Genomic DNA, 23,738 nt, shown 5'->3' with positions numbered 1-23,738 from the left:
CATCCATCTAATTAAAAATGTTAATGCTACTGTGTTTAGGGATGTGTATTCACATTTATATGCTGATAACATTTTTACTTTCTACAGACTTATTTTCTTACATGTGCTAAAAGGTTTTTTTGTCTATGAACATATTCCAAACCATCGGAAATTGGGGGCAAGTTTATGAATGCTAACATCTATTGCAGCAACGAAGGGTCCTGTGGCACCAATTGCACTTTATCAGGGTTTATATTGGTCCCTTCCGGTAAGGTCTGAGCATCCCTGGAAAGCTGCATCATGGAATGAGAGAGCAGTAGAGAGGCCTGTTTCAGATTTTAAAATTAAAACATGATAGCAAAAATGGAATTGCTAAAAAGATCTACAAACTTTAAATGATCAGTGCTGAATCAGCACCCTGCTGCTCTGACTTCTAACCTATATTATGCTTTTCTTTATGGTCTGATGGAAAGATTATGAAAAGCCTGCATTTGTATCGTATTATAAGGATTATCTGCACATTAGTCCTTTGACATAATATACAACACAGTTTACTCAGTTGCCTTGTTCTTCGGAGAATACAAAAGAGGTCAGTTTTTCAAGTGGAAATAGGATACCACTGAACACGTAGAGAAGGAACTGCAGCATAAAAGTAAATGGTTTTTTTACAGTACACCTCCTCCCAGAACAGCAGGTGGGGCAACAATTTGTCAAAATAAATCATTTTGAAATGTTTGTTTCCCAAACAAACTATTCTTATCTGAAAATCTGTAGAATATCACATTAAAGCAGGCTATGTAGTTTAATGTGTATAACTTGCATAGTTTTTGATTAAAACAAAAACTGTACCTGTTAGATGAATTTCTCTTGGTATCAGCTGCTTTCTGTCTTGACAGATAATTTATAATGCTACATTTCATGTGTTTAGTTGATTTATAGAAAATAATTAATAGTGCTCATTGATAAAAATAAGTCTATATAATAGTCCTATTAAAATGAAGTAGTTTAACTGAACAAAATGTAAGAATGACAGCCAGGGTGAAATGTGCTTGTGAAATGTAGTACAGATGGCTAAACTTATTTTGCTAATTTCAAACAGTCAGTTTTGAATGTGAAAGGGGATGGAATGGGCTTTTTCTGCATAGGAGAACCTAAAAGGGACAAGAAAATATGTGGCTTGTTTTTGTTTAGAGAGCAATAAAGGTGATGGACAAACTCAAAGCCAGGATCAAGGAGGAAAAGACGGAGAGTTTATAATGGAAAAGCACTCTCCCAAGAGCAGTACCTTGAAAGGACCCCAGGGTGTGGTTTTGGTGGTTGATTTTGTTTTTAAATAGTGGTGATTTCTAAACTCTACAGGAGCAAAAACCTTGAACTTCACAAGTTCACTTAGCCCTGTGTTCGGGGACTGAGAAACTTAAGATTTCTTAGACTTTTGACCTTCCAGCTCATTGGATATTCTGTATGAAACCAAACTCCATATAAAATGTCAAACCCTATGTGACTATTGTACATTAGGGCATGACATTTTCCATAAGATATTGGTATATTTGTTCTCTCAGTCCTAAACTATTGCTTTCTACTGCTAAGAGGACATTAACTCAAGCAATAGTAAAGGTGAACACCAAAACTGTGGTATACACAGTTAACATAAAAATCTGCAAAATAAATGCATTTCTAAAGATTATTAAACAAGCTTAATTTATGCAAAGCATGTACAAGATAAATGAAATACCAGGTCAAGTCAACTACTAGAATGCAGTTCCCTTGTAAAATATTGTACCACATTTAATTCCCTAGCTGGAAACTATGAAAACATCTTGTGGAAATTGTTGGTTAGTTCATGTGGAATAATTCACAGAGTGTGTTTTTGTTTTTTTGTTTGGTTTTTTTTTTGGCATTGCAAATGTTTGTGTGTTTGGGAAATTAATGTGACATTGTAATTCTCTTTCTAGAGAACATAGTGCAAATCATATTTGACAATCTAAGTGGCAACGAAGGTGGTAGTTCTTTGCTGAAGCATAATGTGCCTTCGTGCTGCAGAAGAATTTGAAGAACTGGGCTCCATCCTTATGCTTATAGAACTCGAACAAAGTTCTTGGGAAATATTCCAGATTTGCCTTGTACTTCCCCACTCATCCAGTCATCATCTACAGAATCCAACTCTGTTATCACATCACCTGCCTGCAAGAAAATGAGAAATGATCAATCTTTTCTGCTCAATTTTAGTTGTGTGTGTAAAGATGACATGTAGTGGAGGGAGAAGCAGTAGCAAATTCACCTTCATAAAATTTTGCTTTATGTAGTGAAAAATAAAACAATGAAAGCTTAACATGTCTGGCTAACTTGGCATTAATATGAATATGACAGAGTTGAGAGCCACCTTTCTCAGTTTTAAGGTACTGTTCTGAGAAATGGGAGATACAGGTTCAAGTTCAGGCTCCAACTCAGGGTGAGCATATCTACATCCTTGGCACGCTAAGCATAGAAAGAGGGACAGTGACTAAGTGGAGGATCTCTCTCTCTCTCTCTCTCTCTCCCCCCCCCCCCGGACTTAGCTACTTCAATCCAGGTAACTAACTGATGTCTATGTACCTGGCTAGCAGTGGATTTTAAGCACCTATTGAACTTTTATCACGGGGGACTGAGTTCTAGTGTATACCTAGAGTATATGCTAATAAGATACTTTAAAAAAAAAAAAAAAAAGACAGCAGAAACATAGCACTTTAGATGAACAAAATGATCTATTTGGTGATGAGCTTTTGTGGGACAGACCCACTTCTTCAGATCAATCTCATTTCCAATACAGACTGACATAAGTATAGAGGTCCAAAAAAAAATTGCAATAAAAACTGACAAATTAAGACTGAAAGAGGGGGCAGAGGGGTGGGGGATGTTGTCTTGCCCGCAATAAGTATGCACATCAAAGGAAAGGAGACATTCCTTTTAACGCGTGAGGTAATTGGTGTGTGTTCATACCAAGTGTTAATGTGTCAGATTTGAATATGAATCCCAGTTCAGAACTTTCTCTATGTAATCTGTTTTTAAAGTCTTTGTTCTAAGACACAAATTCTCAGGTCTTTAACAGAATGGCCCACTCCACTGCCAAGTTCACTGACCAGCTTGTGTATTAAGATTCCTGATGTCCATTCATTCTTTGGTGAAGATTTTGGCTAGTCTGTCTAATGTACACTGTATTTTTATTTTAAAAACTAACAATGATTTATTCAGTGATAAGTGTTCATGGGACAGACAGAATTGGAAATGAGATTGATTGGATGAAATGGGTCTGTCCCGCGAACGCTCATCACCAAATAAAGTATTTTGTCACTTTTTAAAGTGCTAGATTTTGGCTGTTTTGTTTTTGTTGCCGTACAGACTAACACGGCTACGGCTAAAACTTCCGTGTCATTGAACAGGGATTTATATTCTTTTGTAACTATTTTTTCTCAAGTAAGTACAATTCCCTGTCAGCTCTTAGCTACATGCTAAATGCCTTGTTCCCACTGTTCCTGTTATACATCCTGGCCCTCATGGGTTTTCCTCATACTATAGTTCCTCTAAGTGGGGCACAATGGTCTATGGGTAGTTTAACAAGTCTGAAGTTAGTAATAGCTGTCTGATCTACTATTGATTCTTCCTACTTTCATCTTGGTGTGCCCAGTGCTTCATCTACAACATTTTTCCATAGCCTTGTCCTTTCTTCCTGTGTATTGGTTTTGCTTTTATTATGGATTACTCTGCTCCTGTAGTCTCACAAGAACACAAAAGCCAAGGGCTTTCACATTTTGCTTTAGGCACAACAAAAGGTGGTATTTTTGAGATTACTAGTCATCTGATCTTTCTTTGAATGTCCATGCAATTCTTATCAATTTAAGTTGAGTTATCTCACCAGTTAGGTCATTGGTTCTGACATACTATCGCCCCACTGCTTCTTGATAACATCCTTATCTTTCAAAAGGCATGCTGAATACTCAGCAAGCAGTACATCATTTGATTTTTTTTTTTTTTTTTTTAACAGCTTGTGTGCTCTGCTGTGAAAACTTTGCAGGAAACACCACCCATTCAACTCCAGGCTGAACCTCTCTCAACAAGCCATGGTTCTATAAAGTTTGTTTACAGCCAGCAGTGCTGGCTCTCGGTACTCTGTGTTGTAATTTACCCCTATGTCTTCTAAGAGCCCAGAAAGCAGTGAATGGATAGGTAATGCTGCTAGACAATGCTGACCTGGTCTGGCAAATTCTCTTGTTTGGAACTTGTGAGGTCCTGTGGATGCCAGACTGGAGAGCTTCAACCTGTAAATGTATTTTAAAGAGCCTACCGCCACAGATTGTAAGTGCTGCTAGTGCTATTATTACTTTCCTATAATTTCATCCTGTCCTGTGCTTCCTATTTGATCAGCTTGCCAGTTGTTAAAAACTGAAAATGAACGCTTTTGGTCAAAACTTCATTTTTTCCAAGAAGTATGACAAGCTTAAAAAGATCATGTTGTCAAAGTAAAACTGCGATCTGACTTCGAGTTTCTCATTTAATACCAAGTAGTCTATGACTGAAGTCAGTTATATAAAAGACAGACACATCCATATCACCAAATATACAGGCTCAACCTCTCTAATCCAGAACACACTCATCCAGGAAACTCCATAACCCAGCATGATTGTAGTTAGTGAGATGACTGCTTATCATAGGTGTGGCCAAGTTTTCCTTGGTCTCAAAGTCTGTTTGCAACCATCAGTCTTGGCTCTCAGTGTTCTGTGCTGTCAGTCAGCTGTAATTTACCCCTAAGTATCTTCTAAGAGCTCAGTAAGCAGTGAAAATGTTGATGATAATGTGCTAGAAAATAATGACCTCCAGTCAGGTTTTGAGAGTGGGACATACATCTGGAATTTTGGATAGTAGTTACTATTTATCCTTACCCTCATCAAAAAGTTTACTGGGAATTAATGTTCCGTCTTTATTCCATCTGTGTGCAGCATGATTTTTTTTTACGTGCCCCAACAGTAGAAACAAAAAAAACCTAGTTGTGGGTGCTCTGTTAATCAGCTGGGCAGCATCTGACTCTCTCCTGCGTGGCTGCATGAGCATACTGCTTACAGGCAACACTGCTGTGAATATGTCCAAACAGTTGAAGACTCAGGAGCAAATCCTAGTCGAAGGCTGTGTTCGCACTACAAACTTATTTCAAAGTAAGCTGCTACTTCAAAGTAGCCTGCAGAGCGTCTACACACATTTTTCCCTTACTTTGCAGGGAATGGAAAGTTAAGCGTGTATAGACACGCTGCACTCCTTACTTTGAAGTAAGGGGTCTGCCAAGGAGGCAGCCCCTCTGTAGGACAGAGACACTCTGGTCAGCCCAGGCAGGGCTTTATGGTACCTGCTGGCCACCGTAAAGAAAACAGCTCCCTGGTATCCCCTGGCAGGAAGCAGAGACTGCATCACAAGCAGGGCAGCAAAGAGCTCTCATGCAGACTGCCACTGCTTGAAGCATCAGCCCACCTCTGCACCCCTGGCCCCTGTGGCAGTATGCCATGCAACGCTCCCCCATCCTTGTCCTCAGGGAGAGTGGGAGTGGGCATGGTGCTTGGCTCTTCTCCCCAGCATGTGCTCTGCTGCGGTCTGCAGCCTTGAGCACATGCAGGGTGGGGGTGTTGGGAGAAATCCTTTAAGGGTTGGGCGGGCTGCAAGCCTGGAAGGGCTTGTCTTCCATGCAACCCCCATGTCTGCATCATTTCCTGGCCCCTTACTTTGAAGTAGGAGCTAACTGTGTATAGACATTTAACTTTGACGAAGGGGGAAGCTTACTTTGAAGTAAGGGGGAGGGTTGCATTTTGTGTGTAGATGCTTTACTTCAAAGTTATTTTGTAATGTAGACACAGCCTAAGTAATCCACACTCATGATTGTAGGTACACGGCTAAAACAGCCCTTCCAAAAAAAATGAACACTTAATACTTATTTTGTACCATGCGAGTAACAACTTTTCCCTTTGCGAACATACATTACAGCAAGTATACTGAAAGTAGTGAGTCATTTTCAAAAGAATTACCTCCTGGCTAAAGGTGAATCAACCCAGTGCAAAAAGAATCTTCCTGATTCATTAACAGCCCCTGTGCCAACCTCCCAACTGCTGCCATAGTAGCATAGATGGCGTGGCTGGGCTCTCCCTATCGGTCAATTCGCAGAGCTGTTGTTTCAGCCCTTTGGACCTAATTGATAACTTGCACTTATTTATGTCATAGAAGTGGAATGACACAGGACAGATTCAGGATCTGCAGATTTCAAATGAAGAAATCTGAGCAAGAAACCAGTTTATGCCATCTTCTTGCCCCTTTCACTTTCCTTCTGTAAGTCCCAGGATTTGGCCTTATGTCCAGGACAACAAAAATTAACCTTTTCTAGCTGTGGTGTTCCCTCCCATTCCAGTCCTGTTTCTTCAGTTATACTTCACCTATGCTGTTGCTCAGCTCCATACCCCATGCTCTGTGAATACTGTGCTGTTCTAACTCTTGCAGCCTATAATCCAACAACTCCGACTCAAGGCATTTACCGTGAAGGAAAGCTCATCCTCATTTTCTCCGTGGAAGTCATACAAAGCCTTGGCTTTTCCCTTCCTCCTTGCTGGAGACTGTGATGTCTTTACTCCAGCTGTAGAGTACAGACAACATACAGGTGACTACAAAATACTGGCTTAATATAACAATTTTTCAAAAAATTCCACAACACCAAGGAACTTTTCAGTGCTTCGATTCTCTCCCTGCATTCATGAAGTGAACACATGAAATAAATCCTACATGTTGGGTTAACTGCAGGGGTCATATTAATATAATAAACTGTCCTAATAAGTGAACTTGTACCCCTAAATGTCTTTCACTTGAAATCTGTTGTTGCTATTCATTCAGATTGTATCCTCTGGAACACCTGCCTGCTTGGAAGTGAGTTCACAGACTGAGTCAGCTTGTCACAATGTTTACTAACCCAACTCTTCTCATTAGCTGAAGTGTTGCAGGGAACTAGACCTTACCCTTCCTAATTGGAAGCCCAGTGTTTAAAATGCAATGCTGAGGAAGGCCACAAACAGACTGCAAACCAAATCTCAACAGCCAGATAATAGTTTAGGGCCCAATCAAAAATATGACCTTTTTTATTTTCTCTGGAAACTACCCTGATGTTTACTATGATGGAATAGTTTGTAACATTATGCAACTTTAACTGTGTAAAGCCACCTTACTTTCAATGTGTTCGGAATCAGTTGTTTAATTTAGGGGGGAAAAAATTACTGCCTTTCGCTATTAGCCACAAAAAATTAACACCATTCTTAGAGAACAAACTGACTGGTTTCTTGGTCATGTTTCTTCAACTGAATGGAACAGTAAGTTAGGTTTTTGGACTGGCCACCAATGCAACTCTACTGTCCACAAATTATGGCCTAATCTTCAATGGCACTACGTAGATTCGCACTAGCTGGGAACCTGGCTCAGGGACTTCACTAACTAATGTTCCACACTATTCTTCAGTGCATTTCACAAGTGTAACTGTTGATTTAATTTGAAGACACTGAGTTTACTATGATGATAATATACAGACCAGAACTAACGTGGCTTAACACACAGCTGTTCATATTACTTCAGAATACAGGGAAGATTAAACATCTGAAGCTCTATTTAAACCTTGACAATGTTTACTGATACAAAGACCAGCATCACATGCAAACTTAATTCTCATTTCTAATACTACTTCTTCAGCTGCAACTTCAGTGCTCTGTGCCATTAGTTAGACAAGTGTGGTTCAGTGTCTTTTTGGACTTCAAGGCAATTACATGTCAGGGTAGTACTGCTTAGCTGTAGAGGATATGTCTACATAATTACATCGCTCCAGGAGCCAGACACCATTCATCATTATGAGCACTTCTAATAAATCCATGTTACCAGAGTTTTGGTTTAAGAGATGAGAATGTGCCTTCCACTAGAAATACTGTACCAGAGCAGAGTTGAACAAAAACTGCTGGGAAAATGCCTTCGCTGTTATTCAGTCTCCCTCTGTACCAGTCTGAGTCTACATGCTCCAATATCTGGATGTAGTCTCCCTTTTTAAAGGATAAGTCTTCATTTGTTTCTGCTGTAAAATCATGAAGTGCTTCACACCACTCTCCAGGCTGTCTATCTGGCTGTCAAAGTAAACAAACAAGATCTGGTTGCAGGAAATGTGAAGTTTATTTTAAAACAGATTTTGGTGGAACCACATATTTAAGCAGCGAGAGTAACTCATATAAATACAATCTTTTCTTTATAATCTTTTATCATTATTATTACTACCACTACATATTAGAGTACTGAGGATTAACGGGGGTGGGGGTGTGCATGCAAAAGTTTGGTAACAATCCTGACTTGCAAAGTGTAAAAGGGGAAAAAAGAGAATCCACAGCCTTGGCTTATGATGCTTAAAAGAGGTGCAGGATGTTGAATAGGATCTTTTTCTGCACACTCATGCACGTTTTGCTTTGGTTGTTAGATATCTTTTAGGGGCCTGAAAAAGAGCTTTTGAAAACTTTGTTTTGTTCACCTCATCACTTCCTATCAAGTCAGGAAAGTGCCACTTTGCCATGGAAGCTGGTTTTCAATGAAGCACTGCTGACTAAACAGGAACACAAGAAAGTAAAGAGCTGATTTGAACCAAAGCCACACAATCACTGGTTCCACTGAATTAGAACCTCATTACCTTGACCTCTTCTTTTAATCCAGGTCTGGGAAATGTTCAGCTTTTATAATAAATGGAACATGCTGGACATATTCAGATTGTCCATAATCTAAGCTCCCATAAAATTTTCTCTGCAGCTATGGGTAAGTGGGAACAATATGTAAATGATTCAGTGTAAACTTCTCTGTCCCTTACTAATCTGACTGGCATGTCATCTTCAAAGCCCAAGAACAAAACTATCTTCCTTTCACCACCAGCTATTTAATCACAGATTTTTTTTTCCATCAAGGATATAAACGGGAGTGGAGTCCACTGAGTTGGGAACTTGTAGCTGCTACAGGGAAGGAAATGTGGAAGAACTGAGGAGATTCTCAAAGATAAAGTCTAGGAATAGCAGCTGACTTTCTTCCCAACTGATGAATGTTACTGTAAGATGCTGAACCAGGACAAGCTAACTTCAGATATTACATACAGCCCATATTCTCTTCCTGACAGACGTCCTGAATCTACTGCTGAAGGCAGGGAGTTGTGCACTCTAGAAGCATGTAGTCCTGAATTTAAAACTCAGCCTACAAACCTTAATTTAGCAAAGTAATAATCCCTTCCCCCAAATTAATCTGATATCCCTATTCACTATTATACAATATGTAGTCTTGACAGTTGTAGAATAAAATAATATTTCAATGATCACCAGAGCAATGACCATTCAGTTTGAGAAACTTTCATGTGGGTTAGTCCTGGCTCATACAGGCTGCTTCCCGCTTTTAACCTATTTAGTGGTATGGGATAAAGGCAACAAAAGAAACCATCTAATGGCCATCACAAATTAAAAGCTGACTCAACTAAATTAAGTTACCTCAACAAATCAAAACACAGTGAACATAAGAAACTGCCTAAATAAAGGAAATGAGAGTGGGAATGATATCTGGTTACTTCCTATTAAATTATAAATTTCATTAATTGACATTAATTGTAATGCACTGAAAATGAGATGTTTAATTTCATAGGTGAAACATGGGGAGGTGGGAGTGGAGCATGCACGGTCAAGTGCTCCTCTCCATTTCTACTCAACCTGCTGTTGGAGGGAAGAAGAGCTCTATCCTTCTGTCCTATCAGCCCCACTCAGCCTCTGTCCCTGGCACGTGGGCCCAGGCAAGCAGCAGTGGGGCGGGTGGGTGGGACAGGCATGGCAAGAGATGAGTTGAAGTGGAGGAGGTTGCTGTGGCTATTTTCCTTCTCAGGCAGCTGTTGTGCTGCACAGAGAGGTGACCCTGAGCAAATGCCTTCAGATGGTGTGAGAAGCTGCTCCATCCCACTACCTCTGCTCTCTGGGCTGGCAGCACGAGTGGCTGAGCTTGCAGGGAGAGGAGGTTCTACGGGAAAAGGATGGAGCTTCCCCCCACCCCCTGAAGGTTACTCAGGTGGGGTAGGGAAAGCATGGCCAGCCAGGGGAGAGGAAATAGGGGGGTGATTATGTCCCTTCCCCAGCATTAGGAGGCAGAAGCCTTCTATGCTTTAATGCCTGTTAATTTCATTTGAAGTTGTGCAGCTGATCTCCCTGTGCATCACTACGAAAATTTACCTCTTGTAAATGGGGATACGGACTATTGATTTAGAACATAAGAACGGCCATACTGGGTCAGACCAAAGGTCCATCGAGCCCAGCATCCCATCTGCCGACGGTGGCCAATGCCAGGTGCCCCAGAGAAGGAGAACAGAAGACAATGATCAAGTGATTTATCTCCTGCCATCCATCTCCTGCCCTTGTTATGAAGGCTAGGGCACCATACTTTATCCCTGGCTAATAGCCATTTATGGACCTAACCTGCAAAAATTTATCAAGCTCTTTTTTAAACCCTAATAGAGTCCTGGCCTTCACAGCCTCCTCGGGCAAGGAGTTCCACAGGTTGACTGTGCGCTGTGTGAAGAAAAATTTCCTTTTATTAAGATTTCCAATAGCTTACCTGATAGAGACAAGCAGAACTCTCCCGCTTGTTCTTCTCTGGTGCTCTTACACCTATACAACAAAGTATAAATAGTTCACATATTTTCTCTGGCTCTTCAGAATTTCACTGGTGATGTATGTTCAACATGGTGGTAAGGAAGTGAAAATCAAGGATAACACTTTACAATATATGATTCAAACACTGATTTCCCTTCAAAAGGCTAATTTTCCTTTCAGTTGTCACTCGTTTGTTCTTCATTTTTGTCCTGTCTTCCCTAATAACAGGGATTTTTCTAGTGCTCATAAATAAAATACATTTTCCTCTCAGCTCCTCGTACATTATATCATACAGCCTTCATGCAGTACTAAATATTATACACTGTGACTCAAACTCAGTTACATGCTTAGGGAGTGCTGATATATTTGTACCTAATCCAGGCAGATCTTCAATTACTTCCACAAAGTTCAATGGAAAAATTCCCGATGTGCCTTTGAGCTCTCCACTGGCCCATTCTTCATTAACATATTCTTTAAGAATAATAACTTCACCTTCTGAAAAACTTAGCTCATCTTTCTGGTCTCCAATATACTCAAACCGAGCTACACACCTTGGGCCTCTGCATAAACACAAAAGAATCAGTTGGCATTACATATTAATTGTAATATTTTTGTCATTACTCATCTCATCTGGGGTACTACATAGCCAGAACTAATTGCATGACATACCCACTACCGTTAGCATAAAGCAAAGAAAGACACAGTGATACCATCGTGGTCAAAATGTTTAAAAAAAACCGGGTGCCTAAAGGTTATACTTACACAGCACAAAACAGGTAAAGAGCTGCCCTAAAGAGGTGCAAAGAATCCATAGGCCTATCTCTACAATATTCACTCCCCAGGGACTGCAGGATTCTAGGAGTTGGGGGGGACATGGACGGACGACTGAGGCAGTATGCAGTGCTGTGGCTGATCCCTAGCTGGCACTGTCGTCCTGGAGAGTGGCTTTAAATTACATTAGATCTATTTTCCCCATTGGCCTGCCCAGGATCAGGGCTTTGAAAAGGTAATTTGAAACTAACCTGTGGGCTCATCATGCTTTGCATAGTTAAGAAGCTGGCCCACAGACTATTTCCAAGATAAGAAACACAAAAAGAAAAAGCAGTGCTGTCTTATTCAGCAGAAGTCAAATTAAAAACATAAAACTGAGCAACATAGGGTTTTTAAAAATATTTTTTATAGCTAGACAGCCTGTAGTCCATCTATGTGGGTAGGGAAAAACAGATGTCAACGGTTACGATCACATTTGTATTTAATCTGGTTGATAGATAAACTGCTGTGAAATACCAGTTTAAATAGGGTAGTAAGCTTCCCTTTTCCCTCTACTCTCCAAAAACCCCCTGAAAATGCAGCCTAATGTTTTGTTTTACAGATGACAATATTCCTCCATTGGGACAAGCTTTATTTTTCCATGGCATTTCAGAAAATATAAATAACTCTTAGCCTGGGGAAAAGATACATGTCTCTCACAATTTTACAATTTACTGCAGGATACTACACAGCTGAAATAATTTTTTTCCATTTGACTGGAACATAAAGTTGAAGTGTAACATTATTTAAATCACTGAATGCACTAATTATTTACCATTTAGTACCATCCCCAGAAACACAAAGGTGGAGGCTGTGACCTTAAGAGTTCCCCTCTCCCCCCAATGCCACCAGGTGCTCTGTTGCCATTCTATTTTCCCAAGAGGGTCACGTAATACATCAGTGGAAAACTAAACTCACTGGTCGTGAATATTCTTGTGTGATTAATGTACAGTTAACCCATAAATAACTGTACAGATATGCTGAAAATATGTGACTAAAATGTGTTTAAACTGGGAGTTTCAGAAAGAATTAACAGTTTTTTTCCAGACAGAGGCCAACATGTCAGATCAGGTGTGGCCAAATTCAGTAGGCTAGTCATTTGCATCAAAGGTTGCAGAATGGGCTTATTTGCACTGTAAAAATCACTGGGAATGGAGGAACCAGCACGGATGCTACACCAGACAGCATAGCGTCCACACACAGCAGGGGGAAGGACCTTCATCTGGGGATAAGTTTCAAAAGAATAGGTTTAAAAGTTTCACTAGACTATAAAAAGAAGGTGAACAAACTCCCAAGTTATCGTTCATCATAGAAATCTAAGAACCAAGCGCTTCCAATGCCTCATGTTGATTTCTTATGCTGAGAAAATTTGCTCAAATGAAAAAGAACTGGCATGTTAAGATGTGTTTAGACTTAGAAGCAGTTTATTTTTGTTTGTAACCATATCTGTCTATACCTGGCATAACTTAAATTTGAGTCCTTTTGTTGACTAACCTGTTTTACCATAAGCTACCTTAGTGTTTTGATTGAAATGAACCATGGGCTAAACCCAGTTAAAGTAATAAGTTCCTACATACTGTCTTGTTCAAGGACCAGCAAACTCAGTTTTGTGAGTGTTTCAGTAAGAAAGTGCATTGCAGAAAGACATCTCCAAAGAACTTGGGAATTGGGTTCACTGTGAGGCAGGGTTTAGACTAGCAGAGTCCTAAAAATTAGGCTGGCAAGGCAGACATGCCAGTGTGTCAGAAACCTGACACATAGGAAGTGGGAACTTTGCTGCTCCTATGCTGAGGTTGAGAGGGGAAACCCAGAAATCCACAGGAGGTTGTCACACAAGCGGAAAAAGGAATCTTTCCTCAATCACCATCATTGGAACCTTGCTCACATACTGGTCATACTTCCTCACAATTCTACATTTTCCAATTTTTTATATTTTTTTATTTAAGGAGGGTGATGTGCATAGCCTTTTAAAATCTGACTCTTACTGTTGATCTTTTCCAGTGGCTTATGAAGTTACCAGAAAAGTGAAGTTTGAGTAGTTCTACTATACATTTAAAATAAAAAAAAAAAAAATATATACTTTTAAAGGGAAAGATTCGGACTGTTTTGTGTAATTCACCTGATACTATTTTTCACTGTCCAAGTGAACAAGCATATAAGACAACACACTAGTCCAAAAATGTTACTGTGGAATGCAACTGAAATTAATCAAGTTGTATCCATTTGCACCAGGAATAATACTTCTTCTCATCTTTTTCTGTATTGAAGTAAGTCTATAATAATTTTCAGGTTTGATTAAGTGAAGTGCTGAGAACATATAATTAAATTAGAATGGCAGATGCACAGTCCCTTTCGGCATCAAGCCTTAGAAGCAGCTATTCTCAATATCTTTTTAAAAAAAAGAATATTTCAAAAAAAGATTTATTTCAAAGTTATCTGCCATTTCTTGAATCCATAAGATCAGTCTGTTGTTTATATTCCAGTCGGAAATAAAATAGCATAATTTTGAGCCATCCTTCAGAAATATTTGCTCATTTTACAGTAATTAGTGCTTAATTTCATGTGAATGAGATGAGAAAAAATTGAAAGGCTCTTACTCAAATATTCCTTAACCTGCAAAAATTGAACAGCATAAACTAAAATACTTATTGGTGTCATCAGAGTTTGTCTAACTTAATGCTAATGTATCTGTAAATCAGAAGTAAAAATAATCCTTCTGCTTATTTAGTAGTAGTAGTAGGCATCCTTCAGTCTGCATAGACTATGGATCGCGCCCTTTATAGTTTCAATTGAGGACTTCATCATTCTACTTATTTATTTTTCATATATATCAAGATGAAAAAGAGCCACAAGGTGCATGAAACTCACTTAGTACATGATGAGGAAAACAATACTTTTTTCCTGATCTCTTCCTCTGGAACATCAATCTAATAATGAGAAGACCAAAAAATAAACCAAAAAGCAAACAATAAATACAAACTGAAAATTACAGTGGCATAAATTTAGCATACTTCATGTCAAAGTTAGAATTTCTCAATTCAAATTAGTCACTAAGCAGCAGTTTCAGCTGCAGCGCCGCACGCAGGGGCTACATCTACATGGTGTGGTGCTGCCGGCAGGGTCATGCAAGTGAGTGGCAATTTGCCCTGCCGACTGCCCTCCTTTGCATACAAATGAGGGCTATCAACAGGGCAAAGGACCACTCATTTACATGGTCAAGCACCTTATTTGCATAGTCATGCAAGATTGCTGTCTCAGCAGAGGCTTCTGTCAACACAAAACACGCCATGTAGCTGGGGTTCTGTTTGTGAAAACTCCCCTTGCTGACAGCCCTTTATCCCTCAATTTTTTCAGCATAAGGGGCTGTCAACAAGGGGACTTTTGGTCAACAGACCCCTGTCTACAGTGCTTGTTTTGTGATGACAGAAGCCTCTGCTGGGACAGTGATCTTGTGCAACTATGCAAATGAGGTGTGCAACTATAAGTGGCCATTTGCATTGTCGAGTGTCCTCATTTGTGTGACCCTGCCGGCAGCAGCACCTCATGTAGATGAGAGCCAGAGTGACTAGACGTCCTGATTTTATAGGAACAGAGAGGTAGCCGTGTTAGTCTGTATTCTAACAAAACAAACCAGCAGTCATGTAGCACTTGAAAGACTAACATAACATTTATTAGGTGATGAGCTTTCATGAGGCAGACCCACTTCTGGCACAGTCCCGATATTCATTACTTTGTCTTACATAGGCATGTATTACCTATTACTCCTGTATACACGCTCTCCGTTCACCTTATCTACATAGTACTACATAATTACTGGATTGTTCTGCTCATTGGCTACATCTGAGGAATCTGTTTTGGTATAATCATTTAACACTTTGATGCCAATGGCCCATCATCATTGCTATTCAGTATTATGAAAACAAACAAGACTGTTACGTAATTCAATACTAAAGTGTGCTTTAATAGCAAGAGTCCTCTCTGTTGACTGGCATAAAATGGAGTGGATGCCACTGTTGCTTTTGATTCCAGACCCTTGATATTGTAGTCTGTTATTTGCTAACGCAGTGTTTGCCAAACTTAAAACATTTATGTACCCCTTTTGGGACTCCAGCTTTATCAGTGTACGCCCTCTTCCAGTGCCATCCTGGTTCTTATCGACTGATTTTTAGAAATTTATTTTCTGCCGTGTACCCCTTGAAATCCTTTAGAGTATCATGTGTGGTACATGTATCACACTTTGGGAAACACTGTGCTAATGCAATTCACAATAAGCGAGATTACTGTTTAGAAATATCCATTTCAGGCTTTGATCCTACACATTTTGCTATCTGTACTTCTAAACAGACAAAACACGTCTCAAATTGTACTTTGATGTGCATGCAAAGATATACTGTAAAAAGTATTAGGTAAAAGCCTTCTTCTTTATCCCACTTGGAGCTGTAGGCTGGTACACTAACTCAGGAACCTGCATGTTTACAATATTAAGTTTTTATTTAAAAACATCACCACAATCACCACCTGATCTCTTAACACAACAGAGCTGCAAATATTGCAGCATAGCCTAGTGGACTAAACAAAAAATGTGGAGTCTAGAGACCTTGTTTGTACTCACTGAGGGCCTGACCCAACTTTCTCATTAATCAAGAGTCTTTTCATTGAACATCTCTGGTCGCTGTAATAGCTTGGGTTAGAGTCTACCTGACAAGGCCATCATGGCGATTAATTAGTCAATGTCTGATGTGTACCACAGATGCACGGTATTATTATTTGATGCCTAGATTTCATACTGATATTCAGTTTACCTTTATGAAACAGAAAAAATTGGCCCTTGTGTCAGTACTGAATTTCTGGCACCAATGAGCCAATTATCTCTGTTAGTCACTTTACACTCTTCCGAACAGATTTTTTAAAAATTTTCATTATGCCACTATTTTAAAGCAAAATAAAACTGATACAAAAGGTAGCAATAAACAGAAGTAAAATTATGAGTTACATAACATTTGTTTGGAAATATGAAGATGATGGACAGTCTGTTTATCTAACCAATCTCAGTATTAGCCCAGGGTAGGAATAAAACAAACATCCAATCCCACTGTGCACAACTATGACAATTTTTTTCATTCCAGTAATGGTATTCAGCATATTAAAACTCACTACCCTAAACCGTTAAAAACCAGAATCAGAGCCTCTTGTGTACAACTCCTTTGTGATAGTTAGAAAATACTCAATGGCTGTGTCTACACTAGTAAGTTCTTTCAAAAGATTTTTCGAAAGAAGCAGGCTCTTTGGAAAGATCCTGTGGAGCGTCTATACTCAAAAAGTGTTCTTTCAAAAGTACATTGAAAGAACGTGGTGCTCCTTTCGAAATTGCTCTTCCTTTCCAGTTTCAGGAAGAGATTCCCCTTTTGGAATTTCTTTCGAAAGAAAATGTGCAGATGCTTTGCCAGACCCTTTGGGGTTTTTTTTGTTTGTTTGTTTTTTTGTTTTGAAAGAGCACTCCTCATGCGGCCTCATTTTTCGATCCTTGGCCCTTTCTTTTGAAATATCAGGGGCTGTGTGGACGCTCTCTTTCAAAAGTGCAGATCTCTCTTTAGATCTGCTTTTTTGTGTGTGGACACACTCTTTCAAAAGAAGTTCTTTTAGAAGAGATATTCCAGAGGGCTTCTTTTGGAAGATCTCTGTAGTGTAGAAGCAGCCAATGTTATTAACGTAGCAGCAGTTCCAAAAGCACCTGTACCTTAAGATGTGATTTTAACCCAATTTCGTTAAACCAGTGTAAACAATGCTATGAACATGTTTATTTTGGTTTAGCTGAGCCTGATTCTGAATGGACTTGAGTTAAAACCAGAATAACCATGCCCACAAAATCTTGGGCACCATTTTAACTAAAGTGGTTTAAAGCCACACCTTAAATAGCCACATAACAAGCCCACAGAAATGTGACATTACTTGCCCTAGGTCACACATTGAAACAAGGGCAGGGCTGAGAATGGAGTCCAGGTCCTGTTGACTTTCCTGATCAATGCACTATGCAGTGGTTGAATGAAAAGATCAGTAAATGAAGTGGAAGTTTCCATGCCACTATCAGCAGGCCCTGGTGCACAGTATGAAGTCTTGTCACTATAACTCTTGTATCTGAGGGATGTGGAAAATCCTGAGTGATGTAGTTATACAGGCCTTCTTCCCAGTGTACATAACATTACGTTGACAGAAGGGCTTCTCCCATCGACACAGCTGTCACCTCTGGGCGGTGGAGTACCTATGCTGATGGGAGAAATCTCCTGTTATGCCACAGTGACCCAGGTGCAGCTGGGCCACTTCAGTGTGCTGTAAGTGTAGACAAGTCCTTAAAAAACCTGTGTCAGAGTCTCTTATCCAGGTCTCTTTGCACAGAACAGGCTATCCTGTAAAAGTGAACTGCTATGGTGCTATCTCCCTCAATAATTCTTCACCACTGGCTTGATTACCCTGATTGTACAAAATGACCCTTCTTTTTGAGAAGTTTTAACATATTTTGGGGGCTTCTTTATTGGTGACTTGTACCATTCATGAAGTTTTGGTTATTGTTTTTTCAAACAAACAATTGTAATAGCTTGTCTACTGCAACTTTACAAACATACTTCATTATCAACATGCTGTGTCAGGCTGCACATCTCAGGAGGATTGAAGGCATCCCAATACTCTCAAACCATTTAATGGAAATCCTTGATGAGACTCCTTACTTAAGTGTAGCTGTTTAAAAATACCTGCTCTGTAACACCAGAGAAAGTCCCATAGGAATTTGCCAGATGAAGCAGAACAGAATACAGTCAATGGTGATTTATGAGCATTTCTTAATTAACAGCTGTGATTCTCTCAACTTTAACACAAGAATCATACTCATACTGGCTGGGCAGAGTTACAAGGCTAAGCAGATTTCTAAGATCACTCAAACTGATCTCTTTTCTTTGCACTGATACAAAATTTATCTAGATAACAGGTAGAATAAAATGCACAGGAGAGAACCTAAATTAGCCCTGGAGCATGAACAAGAGTGGAACAAACTGTGTCAGTGGAAATGGACTACGTACAATCACTTTAACAAAGCTGGCAGGAAATATCCCAGTGCGATTCTCACATTTTCCTCTATACCACTCGTTATCTATTTTCTCCAGAAGATAAACAGTCTCTCCAGAACAGAGGTCCAAATCATCAGCATGCTCTGTAAGATAGCATCATTTTGATTACAGTCAGCTTCAAATGCAGTGAATTTTTCTAACTAAAATGTATTAAATATACACCATACCTAAAAGCTGAACCAGTTTTTAAAAGTGTATGGTTTGACCTGTAAGCTTTAACTCAAAATTGGCCTGAGTCAAAATAATATATCAGAGCACCCACAAATTCAGGGTAAGTATGGAATTAAACTTAGCAACTTGGGCTCTGCAGTTGTATCACATTCCAAAATCCTGTGAAAATTAACATGCTACACTTACCTTTTAACTATCAGTATTCCAAAGCACAGAAGAAAAAAAAATGACTGTTTTCTTCTCTGCTTTGGAAGCACATTTTATGCTATTAGTCAGACCACTTACTAGTACCACAGATTGAACCTCTCTAGTCTGGCATCCTCAAGACATGATCACTGCCAAACTAGAGAATTTGCCAAACTACAGGAGCCCAATATTGTCTAGCAGCATTACCAACACTTCCACTGCTTGCTGAGCTCTTAGAAGATATAGGGGTAAATTAGCGCTAGCACCCATCGCAGAACACAGACACCTAGGACTGGTGGCTGGAAACAAACTTTATGGAACCACAGAAAACTTGGTCACACCTAAGACAAATGGACATTTGGCTACCTAAAGTAATGCTGGATCATGGGTGTTGTTGGATTAGAGCAGCTCAACCTGTATTTATGTGCACTCACCTGCTGGAAAATCATGCAGCACTACAGCATGAGGAGCACTTTTGTCAGAAACTCTCTGAATATTATGCGAATCCTTACAAAAAAACACAAGCAATTTAGAAATCATGGGAGATATTAACATGAACATTCTATCATTGATCCTAAAAGATATTTTTGGTTTTGGTCGCAATTCCATCATGCACATCGGATTCCAAACGGCCACCTTTAAAGAAAGGAATTATTATTATGCATAAATTAATAGGCCTAATTCTTCTCTCACTGACACTGCTTTCAATAAGAAGTAATTCAATTAATTCAAGTAATTCAGTCACAAGGGTGTCAAATCAGATTAAACAAGGGGAAAACTGATGCAGTATATTCAGATCCACCAACTTTTATTTGACTACGTTACACAATTTTGAGTTTTATGGCACACTCCATCTGGAGACTGCTGCCATGTTATTTTAATAGTAGCTCCTTTATACCCCTAAAAATGCCTACATCCGTTTTTAATCATAGTAATGATGCTCTCAGTAACTTTTCCTTCTTTCAGGAGTGCCAGACATTATTCCTTGATGCCCTTATGTCTCTCTTCCCACCACTCCCCAGTTTTTTATTTCTAATTATCAGCTATGTCATCTTAATAACACATGTGGCTCATGAAGTGTTAATGTAGAGATTTTCCTATACTATAGTGCTGCCTCACCTTACCTACTTATCTAATGATAAATATGACTACAGCTCAGCATGATATTCAATGTAAATCTAAACATAGGTATTAATTTTTAACATTTCCTGTTTGCGTTTGCAGATTCTGTGTACCTGGGATGTTACACATGAACATTACTACATCAGTGACATTTTGGTTAACTTGGGGGGTGCAATTGTAAATTAATTAGTTCCCTTGCCACATTAGGAAAATTTTCTAAAAAAATTTCTCACTGCTGCCAACATCAGTTCAGCTGAACAAATTTTAGCAACACTGTGAACCCTAGTATAGATGAAATATCATCTGTCCACATATTAAACATCACATCAATTACACTCAGAGCTGTTGTGGAGAAATATATATTGTGAATTTTCAGCTGGGACTGGCTGCCAGGTTAAAAATCAAACAGCTGTGTTCAGATGATATTCTTGCTAAGCACCTAGAGGTGTTTAGTCAGCATCAGCAGAAGTCATTCTGACTGATTTTCTCAGTACAGCATTCAACTGGTTGTGCTTCAGCTACTTGTTTTGCAACAGCCTGAAGCACAAATGATTGAGTTTCCACACTAGCTACCCTCAAGCATTGTAAGGTTTGCTCTTAAGCCCACACTAAATCAACTCTAAACCAATTAGGGTGGGCCGTCAAAAATCCATTCATAAATGTCACACGGTTTAAGGCCAGAAGAATGTGTTGTGATAGTTTGATCTCCAGCATCCAAAGCTGGCAAATGTCCTGAGTCCATCCACTCCGCCCTTTAAGCAATGCATCCTACATTTTTCCTGTTGATACAGAACTGGCCACACCTTCACCCCTGCAGTGCAGGTCCTCACACAGTCATCTAACAATGCATTGCAAACTGAGAATACCTCAGCCCACTGGAGATTCATCAGAGCAAGATTATCAGGTAGTAGCCCATCTGCGGTTCACTAGTTAAAGAGCAGCACATTGCTGGAGGGTTGTGCATAGAGGAGTTGTGGAGAGCATAGTAGTGGGCATTGCAACAAAGAGAGAAACCACGATCTCAACTGATAATCCAAACACATGGGGAGACTGGCTTTTCCGAGTGGTCTGGCGTAAATTTATAGGGGAAGTATCACAAAAACTGTGCACTCGTGTATCTCCCGCCCACACGTAGAAGGAATTCAGCCTGATACCTTAACTGATGAAAAACTGCTTTCTCTGAATGTAATTCAGTACAACACAAAGAGTCTTTAACATGAACACAGTGCAAAAACTGAACAATGTGAATTACAATGTATTCTTAATGGCATCATGAGAAACATCTGTTGACAGAAGTCACTATCAGAAGGCATTTCCTGGCAAAACTTCTGTTGACAGATTGCATCCACACATAAAAACAGAGGGAAAGAGCAATCTGCTATGTTGACAGAGAACAACGAGACTGCTTGCCTCTCTCTTGACAGAACAGTTCACCAGAAGCTCTACAACAGGGCTGCCCTGTCAACTGAAGCCCTGTCTGTCATCAAAAGGGGCCCAGAGCATCTACGCAGCTGTTTTGTTGACAGAACGCTGTTGAGAGAGGTGTTATACCTGAACAATGAGAGGTATAACACTGCTGGCCGACATGCCGGGTTTTGTCAACAAAGCACATTTTGCATGTAGACGCACCATGGTTTTTCCGGACAAAAGCCCAGTTTTGCCGGGAAAGCCTTTTGTGTAGACGTAGCCGATATGTATTAAATAAGAAATGCGCACATGTGATAAATCAATGTGCTGCTGAAACCTTGGAGTTACTACTCTTACTAATAATCATTTTTCCATTGCTTGGCCCTGAAATATGCTAAACCCTGTAGAAATGGTAGCATTGCACAATCCCTATGCAGAAAAGTTTACAGTCTAGAAAGATTAACTGGTTCTTAACATTTTTACCTTTTGCTTGCTTTTCAGGTGCTCCTCTAGGCGTGTGATTATCTTCATATGAGACAAGCGCACTTTGCCAATTTCCTCTCCCTTTTGGCACTTGAAGTAATTGCTGTCAATCTGCTTCAGCAGCACAAGAACATCCCCACGCTTTAAAGTACAGGGACATTTTTGAAAACAAGAGATTTAATAAACCTATAATACATATTTCAGACTGTAACCTTTAAAGCTTAAAGCGGCTGACGTTTTAACATAATAAAAGACTAATTATTTAGTACCTGCAGAAAGGGAATTTATTTTACCTTGAAGCTGAGTTCTCCAGGGTTTCTAGGAGAGAAATCTTCCGTAGCAATTCCATGAGGCACGGGCAGCTTAAAAAGAAATCCAGACAAATTATTCACAAATCAACTGATTTCTCACACTATCAGACACCTGAAATTCATGCTGCATGAACACAAGAACCTATATAGTGATGCAAAGTAATACAGACACACCCTTCTTTCCCTCCTGGGCACTTGCACCTCCTGACAAACAATTTAGAGAGAGATGTCTCAAAGATTTTCTAAAGACAGTGGGCATTCAGCATCTAACTGCCTTTGAAATATTTCACCTATACATTGCAAGTCAGAATTTAAAATCAGTTACAGGTGCACAATCAGAGGGGACAAGAGACCTTTCCCTTATCTCAGTCCTTGCTCACCCCTCCCTGTAGCTTCTACTTCCCCCCAGCATCCCTGGTTCAGAAGAGACCCAAAGGCTGTGCAGAAGATCAAAGAGGAGGCAGAACTATTTTTATATATTCTATATCTCTAAAACACACGCACACATACACATGCTGAAGGTGAGGCGGAGCGGTAGACTCTTCCCTCAGAATAAAACACCCTATGTGCTATACTAGAAACAGTTCTATACGATGTGCAAGAGCCGGGTATGATAACTCCATTCTCACCATGTATTTATTGTAGAGAGGATGCCCAGGTTTAGGTCGAGGTGGTAATGATGGGTCTTGTTTTTTTAAGACTTGACTCTTTGTTCTCTTGACTCCCATTCCAAATGCGTCAAGTCTTTTATGGAGAGTTATATCAGATGAGGATCGGCAACAAGGGTCCTTTTGGGAAGAGATCTTGGTTCCAGTGTGTTTTGGTGGAGGTGGCCTTCCAGGAATGCTTTTAGGTGGAGGCAGTCGAACTGTTACGATTCTTCCATTCACCGGCCTAGAGGTTGATTAAAACATACACTTCTTTTGATGGTTCAAACAATCATATACCTGCCCTCCCCAGTCTCTCAGAAAGCCACACAGCATTCAATAGGGAAATGCAATTAATTGAACCAAGAAGAATGAAGTGTAATCTGGATAATCTGAAGACCTCTGGGAACACGTGAAACCTTTGGATAATTGGGAGAAACTGAATAATCAAGGAAGGCTTCTTAGTAGGGTTCCTTGACTGCAGATTTAAAAAGCTGCTAATCAGAGAACTGTCTGGTTGGCATCCCCAGGGCCCTCCAAGGGAGCTCAGAGTCTCACCAGGCCACTGGGCAAGATGGGAAGGCCTTCGGCAGAAAGGGTAGGACAAGGTCCACCTGAAGTGTGCCGTGGCTCTCCCCAGTCAGCCCCTAATGCTACCTGAAGCATGCAACACAAAGCTCTGTGACCAATTTAAAGGGCCCGAGTCTCCAGGCACCACCTGCAGTAGCACCAGCTCCCAGCAGCAGCTGGGAGCCCCAGGCCCTTTTAAATTGCCGGGCCTTGGGGCAGTTAACAACCCCCACCTCCAAT

The 23,738-nt window shown here is 40.0% G+C and overlaps 1 protein-coding gene across 6 annotated transcripts in view; it reads right to left on the bottom strand.

Moving 5' to 3' along the window:
- Window positions 1-1,746: 1,746 nt before the first annotated feature.
- Window positions 1,747-23,738, bottom strand: part of SH3D19 (SH3 domain containing 19) — a 135,560-nt gene continuing 113,568 nt past the window's right edge. For 5 of the 6 annotated variants that reach the window (XM_074993184.1, XM_074993183.1, XM_074993186.1 and 2 more), the window contains 11 exons: window positions 22,911-23,175; window positions 22,264-22,332; window positions 21,971-22,111; window positions 19,393-19,465; window positions 18,554-18,684; window positions 14,352-14,410; window positions 11,046-11,233; window positions 10,636-10,688; window positions 7,955-8,141; window positions 6,525-6,622; window positions 1,747-2,163 (listed from right to left, as the gene is read on the bottom strand). In XM_074993184.1, coding sequence (XP_074849285.1) covers window positions 2,056-2,163; window positions 6,525-6,622; window positions 7,955-8,141; window positions 10,636-10,688; window positions 11,046-11,233; window positions 14,352-14,410; window positions 18,554-18,684; window positions 19,393-19,465; window positions 21,971-22,111; window positions 22,264-22,332; window positions 22,911-23,175 — 1,372 coding nt within the window. In that variant the 3' untranslated portion in view covers window positions 1,747-2,055. The remainder of the gene's footprint in view (window positions 2,164-6,524; window positions 6,623-7,954; window positions 8,142-10,635; window positions 10,689-11,045; window positions 11,234-14,351; window positions 14,411-18,553; window positions 18,685-19,392; window positions 19,466-21,970; window positions 22,112-22,263; window positions 22,333-22,910; window positions 23,176-23,738) is intronic. The other variant, XM_074993187.1, reaches the window with a different exon arrangement.

Source organism: Carettochelys insculpta, chromosome 4, assembly GCF_033958435.1.
Source record: "Carettochelys insculpta isolate YL-2023 chromosome 4, ASM3395843v1, whole genome shotgun sequence".
In the NCBI taxonomy this organism is placed as follows: domain Eukaryota; kingdom Metazoa; phylum Chordata; order Testudines; family Carettochelyidae; genus Carettochelys; species Carettochelys insculpta.
This window is presented reverse-complemented; position numbering and strand designations above follow the sequence as displayed.